This window comes from Hetaerina americana, unplaced genomic scaffold, assembly GCF_022747635.1.
Source record: "Hetaerina americana unplaced genomic scaffold, ioHetAmer1.1.p SCAF_6, whole genome shotgun sequence".
In the NCBI taxonomy this organism is placed as follows: Eukaryota; Metazoa; Arthropoda; class Insecta; order Odonata; family Calopterygidae; genus Hetaerina; species Hetaerina americana.
This window is the reverse complement of record NW_027287205.1, coordinates 17,697,197-17,708,355: the sequence shown is the minus strand read 5'-3', so window position 1 is coordinate 17,708,355 and position 11,159 is coordinate 17,697,197. Positions and strand designations below refer to the sequence as shown.

At 37.4% G+C, this 11,159-nt stretch overlaps 1 protein-coding gene across 1 annotated transcript; it reads left to right on the top strand.

Annotated features, from left to right (window-relative positions):
* The first annotated feature begins 2,100 nt into the window (after nucleotides 1-2,100).
* Nucleotides 2,101-7,509, top strand: LOC139694970 (thioredoxin-like). The gene is made up of 4 exons (XM_071593522.1): nucleotides 2,101-2,289; nucleotides 2,400-2,504; nucleotides 5,988-6,113; nucleotides 6,202-7,509. Exons 1-4 carry the CDS (start codon nucleotides 2,266-2,268, stop codon nucleotides 6,262-6,264), a joined length of 318 nt encoding a protein of 105 aa, XP_071449623.1. The 5' UTR covers nucleotides 2,101-2,265; the 3' UTR covers nucleotides 6,265-7,509.
* Nucleotides 7,510-11,159: the final 3,650 nt, after the last annotated feature.

Sequence of the window (11,159 nt, the reverse complement as noted above, 5' to 3'; positions counted from 1 at the left end):
AATGAGTTCAGTAACAAACTCAGGCGTGAAACGAAAAGGGCGAAAGAAGTGTGGTGGAAGACGAAGTGCGATGATATGCGATAGTTCGAAGTGCGAAAGGGGGAAATTGGTGCGCTATACAGGAATGTGCGCGAGGAAGTGAAAAGAGAAAATCATTTCAAACCATTTAAGATAAGTCAGGAAAAATATTAGCTGAACTAGAAAACATCCATGAGAGATGGAAGGAATATATAGCAGAACCATATGGTAAAGACGTAAGGCCAGCAAGGTCAGACATAGAAAGAGAGTATAACGTAGATGACGATAGCTTAAGTCCAACCTTATTCGATGGAGAGATAAAAGGGCCATTGAGGGAATTGAAATCCCGCAAGGCCGTGGGGTTAGGAACATTCCCTCGGAACTACATACTTGTAAGTTTATGAGAATGTGGGAGGACGAGTTTTTATGGGATAATTTGATGGGAGATAATTTATGAGAGATAGATTTGGCCGGAACACTTCGTCCAATCAGTTTTAGTTCCTGTTTCAAGAAAGGGAAAGGCTATACATGTATGTGAGGAAAAAATGAAAATTAGCTTGATTTCACCCCTGTACATGACACATACTGCGCAGGTACGAGAGCTGGATGGAGAGTCGGGATGAGCAGAGTAAGGAAGTGGTAAAACAGGGATGTCATTATCGTTTGTACTGTTCAACGCATTTTTGGAGGAAATAGTAAAAAATAATGGGAAGAACTGGGGGTGACAATGAAAATTGAAATTCATTACATTAGTTAGATTTTCGGATGACCAATCTTTAGATAGTCAGTCAGTTTAGGGATTGCAAACACTGCTGAGTGCATTTGAATGTCACTGTGATAGATCTGGGAATACATGAGAATAAAACAAACGTTATGCGGTTTTCGAGATAGTAAGGTTAAGCTAAACATTAAAATAGGATGGCAAAACTAGATCGGTATACCAATCTAGGAAAAGTTTTCAGCCATTACGGTCAAAGCAGTGAGGAGAAGAATTACATTAGACGAAGAAGTTTTCATGAGAAATGGGGAATTTTTGACAGTTATATTGAGTAAAGATATTAAGAAACGGTTAGTCAAAACAAAGATACAGAACGCTGTTTTCTATGGCGCGAAAGCTGTCATTGAAGGAGGATGGTAGACTTACATCGGAGCCTTTTGGAATGTGGGTGTGGAAAAGGACGGAAAAGGTGAAGTGGACTGAAAGCGAAACAAATGAGGAAGTGAGTTTGGTGAAAGAGGAGAAGGAGACTGTTTGTTGGCAGATAACCGAAAGGAGCAGGAAATACATGTATGGATTCGCAGCATTTTCATTGGTGATAGAATGTTACAGACTGTAATGAAGGGAAAAAGTTTGGGAGAACAAGGAAGGGGAAGGAAAAGAATAGGAATGTTGACGCAATGAGGGAGGAAAGAAATATACAGAGTTGAGGGACTGACTGTCGTGCCCGATTTCAGGAGTTGCTTAGGAGAAATTATATCCGTTTAGCAAATCAAAAACCTTCCTTAAATGACAGAGTACACCAAAAAAAGAGCACAGACAAATTTATAACCACTGCATTCAGATTAAAATTAAAGTAACGCATACATAGATAGAAAATCTGATCATATTGTAGTGGCCATGCACCTACTTTAGCCACCAAATACCCAAAGATCTCTGCTGACGTAATTTTATTCTCCAGAAAAATATGACCAGCAGTTTCCTCCAAGGTTAGTAAGAAAAACTACCCCCTTCCATCATTTAGTCGTCTTATGCAAAGCGTGGGATATGTGCTCACAATTATTGGAATAGAAATTAATATGTATTGATTTTGCTTGCAAAATATGGGTACAAAGAGAAGCACTGTAAATGAAACAATGAAAAGAAATAAGACGGCCGTTCGCAAAGTGCCGCTAGCAGAGAAAATCGTAATTGGCCGCGCGTCTTCTTTGCGGGTTAATGCGAGTAGTTTGGCAGTGCTGACTTCCTCCCCTCATTCTCCTTCAATTCGAACATCCCCCTTCTGACGTTGCGCGGGCGAGCTACACCCGCCAACCAGCAGCGCCGATTGCGTAAGACTGTATGAGAAATCGCGGGGAAAGTTGTCTCAACATCTCACTTGGCGAACTGAGCGCATCGGCAGTCATTTGAGAAATTCAGGTGGGCGTCCTGCAGTAGTTCTACACATTTGCTGCGCGTAAACACGGCCTGGTGGAAAATTGCGGCAAGTATCTTCGATTTAGCCGAACTCAAATAAAGACGAACCATTCATGGCTGTCCACGTAGAAAGCAAGGTATGTAATTTGACACTTCTAAGTACATCTTATGGGAGAATTGCATCGTTGCTTTCATTGTTTTTCCTGACTGGGGGAAGCTATTGTCTTATTTCTACTTTGTGTTATAGAGTGATTTCGACGCCAAGTTGAAGGAGGCAGGTGACTCTTTGGTGGTAGTAGACTTTTCGGCAACATGGTGCGGGCCGTGCAAAGTTATTGGACCACAATTTGAGGTCAGTTGATGTAAAAAACTTGCCCGTTGTTTTCGTCAATGGAATGTTTTACAGCGAAAATTTCGTATTCCAGAAACTTCCCCGAAAGACAAACGCACTTCGTTCCTCTTCCAGTCATCGATTATTTCCAATTCATTGCGGACGGAATCATTGATTCAAATTCATGTACATTCACAAAAGGAGAGAGATATACTGATGGCGTGATTATATTTTAAGCGGTATTAGTCGTGTTACCGTATTACTGAACCACGAGGTTTCGTGCTATATAATAGCAAGATGTTTAATTAAATATTTAGGCTGTCTTAGTCAAGCACTTTGATCGAAGTATAGGGAAGAGAAAGAAGCGAAGATCAGAAAAGGATTAAGATAAGCGTGTCCACTTTCGCCATGTCTATTTAACGTATGTATTGAATAGACTACAGAGACGACTGAGGAGGCTAAAGTTAGAAAGATAAATTTAAGACAGATACACTGCATTGGGGTTGTAGGTGACATTGTGACCCTGGTGGGCTATCAAAGATATGAATACAATGCTCAAAATACTGCCCAAATCTTGGTCAAAATGGATACAAAATAAATGTAAAGAAACAATTGACGATATTTTCTAGAAACAGGATTGTACCCCTTGTAATTTTAATGATAGGGGAATCAAGGATAAGTTACCTTATGAGCATAATCGCTAGAGATAACAATGCGCCTATGCTACGAAAGGAAGGATAGTGTTGGCAAAAAAGGCTGATGAAAATATAAAAATAATAATAACTTATACATTTGTAAAGATAAAGAAGGCTCGGTTGGAAGCAATGGAAATGTGGAGTAGGATAAAAAGAACGAGATGGATGAATAAGGAAAGCAGCGTATAAGTGTAAAGAGAAAAGAAATTCATATTTAAGAGGTGGAGAAACCTCCTGGAAACCATAATGGAGTGAAAGTGGTGAGAAAATGGAAGAGAAAGGCCAGTAAGGTGGTTCTCGGCGACATGAAAATTACTATGTGAGTCACGGCATATTTATTTATGATACATTGCTGTTAGGCGATAAGCCGGGTTGCAATGATCTGAGAAGAACAGCAGTGGAGGGAGATACATGCTGCAACGACAAGCCGCCGCCTTGAGATGATGAAGGTGTTGAGTCACATTCGTGGTTATCGGCGAATGCGTCACTTGCAGTTCCTCGTTAATTTTTGCCTCGGTGATTGTATATGACGTAGTTAAATCTTGTCTTTTCACATTGAAGGTTCGATTGGGGGGCGGTAGGGAGACGGTTCCAAGGGAGCTCGATATTTTCAGTTATGTTTCTTGTATAATTGTAATATTTGATTCCGTCAGCTACCGGATAGGTAAGAATATTGGAAACTGATATCTCTCTTTTATAATCACCATGGTGTTGTGTAATTGCCTAAGTGGATCCAATATTTTACTGTCGATCAGCTGCCTGCGCTGCTTTTCTTTTAAATTAACTATCATAATACTGGAAATCCTCGAGTTATGTAATTAATGTGTTCCAGCACCTGTTACGTAAGTCGTAAATTAGTCGCGGTAAATAATGACGGGACGGGAAAATTCCACGAATAGTTCCCGCCCAAGTTCATGTATTGCATACCATGAGACCCAGCAACTCGTATGCCTTCCCTTCCCGTGTAAATGTAGACAAGTATGCGTCCCCTCATAACTGAATTTTGTTGATGGTTATTCAACTACAATACCCTGGTGAAATTGTTGTGTGAAAAATAAGTAGCGTCAAATGTGGCTGTGTGCGCAAAATATCTGTATATCCTTTTCACACCACCAGCTCACCTTATACACTCTTTTTAATAATTAAAATTAAATCTTATTGCATTTTTGTCATTCAAACTTCTTCAACCTCCTGCGCACATATTGTCTACATCTTTTTCAATGCACAATTCATCAACTCATTTTGCGAATTTTTACAGCACGTTTTTACACCATACATTTGGTTTACCCATTTAACACACAATTTGCATACTTTTTTACAGAACAAAAATCTTTTGACTCCATAATCAATAGATCTAAAAATGTGCAGTATCATCCCCTCCTCCCAAGTATAATGTAGGTAGTATGCCTGGGTGCATACACTTTCTCATGGTTTGTTGGTGGCAACCCTAGTTGGCTCTTGTTGCATGCTTTGATCATCTTTCATGGACACTCTTTAAACAGTTTTATGCAGTTAAGTGGTCACATCCGACACCTACTATAAGTAATAATCTAGTTTATATTTTTGGTTTGTGTATAAAAAAACTAGGTTGGAATAAAATCAGTATATTAAATTCAAATACATGGAGTATTGCAGAAGAACCAAATAGGTGAATCACTTGCTGTTGAGCAAGCAATTAGAAAGCTAAAACTGTAAAAATTTAGCTAGGTATAGTTAATGGCTAAACAGCCGTTTTAAAAAAAACATACAAATTTTCCACTGTCAAGGTTCGTTGTTTAACTGTCTCCCACATGTCTTTCAGTAAGAAAGCCTTTAAATACCCTCCTTACTAAAGTTTTCTCATGTGTGAACTTGGTTTAATTGTCTCTCACAACAGGTTCTCTATCCAATAAAAGCTCAAAGAGACAAAAAGATGTGGGTTTCATTGCCTTGCACAACACAGTAAAATTTTTCATCAATCTGCCAGACTAACATGAAGAGTCCATGAGCCTTAGACCTACAGGATGAGGGTTGGGCATGGGCCTACTAACCCCTCTCAGTAAAAATCCTATTTTTGCAAAACCCTAGGGATGCTAAAGCCCACTCTGGACTGAGAACTGAGGAAGGAGAAGAAGAATGTCACCTTACACTCTACATTTACTTGGCAGACTTTCCAAAGAAACTGCGGGAGATGCCGCAACAGTAACTTTTAACAGAGTCATCCACTAATGTGCATTTCAAGGCGAATGATTTTTACACTCTGAAATTGTTGCATTGGCAGACTTTTTCAAAATTTGTTGTTATCAGGGAGTGTAGAAGTTATGTGGAGGTAATAAGTTAAGGGAGTATGTTCACTTACCACCTCTGTGACAAATGTGATGGGTTCCCTTGGATGATGCCATGTTTTATTTGTATTGTCATATGCTACGCTATGGTTGCATTCTAAGAGGATTAGAAGTGGAAAAAAATACATGGGTGCAGAATTGTCTGCTGGCTTACTAATGTGCACCTGGCAGGGGGGTCTTCATCGGATATGCACCACTCTATGTATGGCAGTTAGTGAGTGCCACTGAGCCTAGGGGTTCTTTGGGAAACTTGATTCACAGAATACGTACAGATTATTTTCTGCCCTTATGATTCATTTGCCTTGGTCAATGAGAGAGATTTCACTGTACCACGAAGTGATCGGTTACCAATGCAGAAATTTGACCTCTGGATATGATGATGAAGAAACTCCTAATTGACCACAATCCCTATTTGCAGTTGACTTAGAATGGGATATGGTTGATTGCATGTCATCCAATGTATCTTCTTTTTCTCTCTTTTGCAGAGTCTAGCTACAGAACATCCTAATGTTGTATTCCTCAAAGTTGATGTGGATGAATGCCATGAAATTGCATCAGAATATGCAATTGTTTCTGTACCAACATTCATTTTCCTGAAGAAAAGTGAAAAGGTATGATTACTTTCAGCAAACTTTTTGTGTGACCTATCTCTGTAATTAAATCTCTTGAGGTTAATAATATTTTTATCATTTTTTCTAGGTTTCAATGTTTTCTGGAGCAAATATTGAAAAGCTCAAAGAAATGGTGAATGAGTTTAAATGAAGCTAATTGTTTTTACTGCCAACATTGCCTTTAAATTTCCTCAATGCAATGCCTTTTAAAGATATATTTTGTACAAGCAGCTACTTTGAAATCAAATATAATCGGTTTTCCATTGGTAAGAGAAAATAGTAAATTATAATCGCAGCATATAAATTATGTGCACATCCTTAGAACTTTTTTTCTGGTAAGCTAATGGCTATTTTTTGCAATCTGAACTCGGGAAACTGATTTCATCATAGATCAAAGGTGATTTTCTCACCATTGGATATTTGTTTTGAATCTGGTATTGGAGAAATGAAAATGTGCTTAAAACAATTTGCAGACAAACTTATAATCGTGAAAAGATAATTTTTGAAATCTGAGCTTATTTGTATGAAAGTTTGAAATGAGTTTTGTTATTGAGCACCATGTTAAGATTTTTTGATTTCATCAATGTGATTGCTTGAAAAAACTTTCCCCTGTTAAGAATGAAATAAAATCACTATTTTCCCTCACAAATGACTTTAATTGCGAATGTTTAATTTCATATGTTTGGCTTAAGAGGTTGTAATAAAAATGTGCCTGGTGTAATCAAGCTTTAAGGTCATCCAATGTTTTTCTCAGGGTTGGGAGTAGGTAGAAGGATATGATTTACGTTAAAATGTATCTGGAGCCCCTCTATGAATGCAAGACAATGCAGCTGGGCTGTATAATCTACAGGGTTCCTAAAGCTTTCCCTGGTGTGAGAAGCATGTGTGTACATTACTTAAGGTGTTATTGTCAAGTGTGCTATATCTGTTTTCTCCATTTGTGGTCTTTAACACCCATTAAAATTCATCAACTGGGTGAGACGTATGACAAAGAATGTGAATAATGTATGCTCGTGGTTTGTTGCGGTTCAAAGAAGGATGAATGTCATGTGACTGAATCGTAGAAGCATCAGTCGTGAACCAGCTGGTTTTTCCATGGAGCAAGAGGGACACCTATGTAAGCATTATTGGTGGTAATGATGACGACACTGTGAAGAATGTCTACTGGGGGAGATAATGGAGGAGAATGATATGTTTTAACTTTTGTGTAAAAAGGTTTTCATAAAGAGTGGAAGACCTCGGAACTTGAAATAGGCTTGTTTTTCCCAATAGTAAGACCAGCACATGGCCATTACAGATCACTACATACAAATCAGCAAACCCACTCAATTTGATTTTAATTCATTTGTTTTTAATATGTATTGTTAAATAAAATTTCCTAAATTTCAAATTGCCACATGACTATTCTTGATTATAATTTGCATTGTGTTATGAAAAGGAAAGAGTAAACATTGGGCAGAGCTGTCATTGAGACAGGATATGTTTTACCTTTAATTATATGCTCACAGTCCCTATTTTTCTCTTGAATATGTGCATTGTCATCTGTGACGAATAATTTTTTTCAGCATACTTAAGAAAAGTGTGAAAATAAAAGGTGGAATCATGCATACATAGATTTAACTCTTTAGAAATGCTAGAAGAGTAAATAGAATCTTTTAATAATTCATTTTCACAAAACACCCTTTACACCTTTTCCCTCCTTACTGAAGTGCTGTGTTAACCTGTTCTTTGTTTCTTGTAAAAAATTCAGTAAAAAATCAATTAAGTGTTCATCTTAGGAAATAAATGACCTTCAAAGTCTTGGACACCAATAAGCTCTGGGACATTGATTTGGTATGGCACTTGGCATGCCTGAACATGTAGATGAAATGTCGAACAAATATTTTTAGGTGATGTGAAACTTGGAGAAATGGCAAATGGTTCAAATTAGTGAACTTCTCAGTTATATAAATGAAAATTGCAGCTTTTAATCCAAAGGATTGTGAGGGATCACCTCTGGACGTTTTTGTTCAGTTGTTTTAGTCCTGGAATCAACTGACGGGAAAGATTTATTCAGCTGAGCTGGTAAAAAAGCTCTGTTAATTTTCTAGAGTACTTAATTCAGATTTTAAAAGGTCAATTTTGGACACCGTATTAGAAAGGCAAAATGTCTTAGGGCAATAAAGAAAACACTTTCAATAAATATCTCCACTCTCACAGAGCACTTTTAAAGGTAGGCATTTAGACCCGAAGATTTAAATTGATGTGCACAAGCACAAATATCATAGAAATTTATATTATCATGCAATTTCAATTACCTTATTTTCCCCTTGATGACGCACACCTAGAACTTTGTAGTTACCATGAATTTGTATAGAAACCGCGAGCCCTGGGCTTCATAGCTATCTTGAACGTGTATAGGTGCCGCTCATCTGTGTGTGTAGATACATATATTGTGAGTAAAAATACGACTATCCATATACTACTAGTTTGTAACAACCGATGGATACATGGAATGATTATTGCCTGTGGCAATATCTACGGTATACAGAGGATTAGAGCCAGGTGATCGAAATTAGTTAGAAACAACAGAAGGATCAAAAATAAACAATATTTACATGCTAACACGCCTTATTACTTTTTCGCTATGATTGGTCAGTCGAAACGAGACATAGGTTTGTGTGCCATTTAACTTGCTATACAAATTAACTTTCAGCAAATCAAATATAAAAAAATAAGACAATGAATGAAATAGAATTTCCTTGTGTTGTATCCTTACTTGCTTTGATAGTATTGGCGCTCAGCTGTTCTAGACACCCTACAAGTTCTTTTACAGTGCTGCCTACATGGTGACTGTTTCAAACCGGAATTGAGCTAATCTTTTTTAATTTAGATTATCCTCAAGAAAATTACCCTTGGAGAAGAAAATCGTAAACAGCGATGTTTAAGCTAGAAGCCATCAATTTCGCGAAAGAAAATCGCGAGGCTGCCAGGCTTTGTCCATTAATAAATCTTTTAAATCAAAGTTACGTTCTAGTTGGGAAAAGTGGATTATGTCTGGTATGAAAGACCGCACAGAATCAGGAAGGATTACCACTGTGTCTTCTGAAGAAATAAGCCAGTGGATCCTGGAAAGTTGTCAGAGTGACGTGTCAAAAGTGGATTTGAAAAAGCTTGAGGCAATATTTCAACACCAGTGCTAGAAGATGAGGAAGAGTTAACTTCGGAGAGTGAACTCGGTGATGTGTCTGAAGAGACAATAAATGCACTTAATTATGATTCAGGTGAAGAATTTCTTGGATTCAAGCGATCTACCTATCCTATATTTATACGTACGTGTGTATAATACGACGTACTCTACGTATGTGTGCAGTACTATGAATTAGAATAAATAAAGTGAAGAAATTATGTCTCTTCTTTTCCACATGGATTCATGTGATAAAATAGCTGTTGAAGTAGCAGATCTGTATAAAATGGAAAGCAATTAGTAATTCATACTTCCAGACTAATATATTTTTGCGAAACTTCTGTTAATTAACGTGTAAATTTTTGGATTTTTTCAATTTTCATTACATAACGCACATCATCTTTTAAGTATTTCGATCATCTGAACATTTTTGTGTAGATAACGCGCACATTATCAATGGGATAATACGATTAATATGCAATGCTCCCTACAATGCACCTTGTCTTTCCTTCTTCAAAAGGTTAAATATTCTGACTGTTCCATGTATTTACATTTATGTCGTATGCATTTTCGCTAAAAGTAATATATCCAATTATATGACAAATGACAACGTTCATTGCCACCAAACCAGAGCCTGCAGAGACCTGCATCAAACTTATTGCAGGACTTTAAATACATCCCTGGGGCCTAAATCAATGGGCCTCCTTGCACTGAACAGGCTCCCTTACGATTTTAAGTACGTAAAGGATCCAGTCCTGTTCAAAAAGAAATTAATATCATTTTTAAGGAAAGAACAGTTTTATTCTGTAATGGAATTCATGGAGAAAAAATAACCATACTGAATATGGAATATATTTTATGCAAAAAATTTATTATTGTGTCATGCTTTTCTGAATTTCATCATTGTTTAACATCTATATGTACATATGACGTGTCCTATACACTTATCTGATGTATCTATTACACTGTGTCAGTGTCTTCTGGGCAAATAAAGATTATTATTATTATTAATACGCTATCATAAAGGAGATACAACAGGGTCAGAGGATATACCTTCAAATTTCGGCTTCACTCTCAAAAAATACATTTTGGTCATGGGGCAAAGATATGGGGGCGAAAGGAGTTATTTTGGGATTGGGCAGAAGTAGGGTGGGGGTTTTAGATTTTGTACATTGCATAAAATTGTAAAAACATATTGCATTGTCCTCTGGTAAGGCTCCACAGAGGTCACATTCCCAACTAATGGCACAGTCTTCCTGTAAAGGGTAAAGTGGTGGAAGGAAATTAAGACCGGATCAGGGGAAGGAGACCCAAGAAAGTGGGTGGGGGGAAGAAAATAGCAGTGAAATTCTCTCTTGAATCCAATCCTGGAATAGAGTATGGAAGGGAAGCCCTTGCTCATTTGCCAATTGAATGTTATTCTTGGAATGCTCGACAATCTCTACTCATGTTGTCTTTCAAGTGAAGGATATCTGACATTAAGTAATTATGATGGTGGCTAAGCAGGAGATGCTTGGCAAATATAGAATACACCTTTTTCTCAAAGCACTTCTTGTGTTCACTCACTCCAAAACTGATGCTTCATTCTGTCCCAACAATGTATTTTACAGGGCTTATCACAAATGGGGAATATAAATGCTGCTTTATTTTATTTGGAATAATGGATTCTTTGGCGTTGAGCAAATGTTTTCAGGGTTGAGGGGGTGTATTAGTCTATTATAGATCTTTCACTGGGGAAGCATGAGGAAATGGTTTATGAAATATTGTCTAAGAATGGTAGTCGGCACCATTCTCTCGGATATTTGATAGGGGACAAGGTAAAACACATAGACACTGCTTATCTATTATGGGCTTAATAAAGAATATGATGAATGACTTCA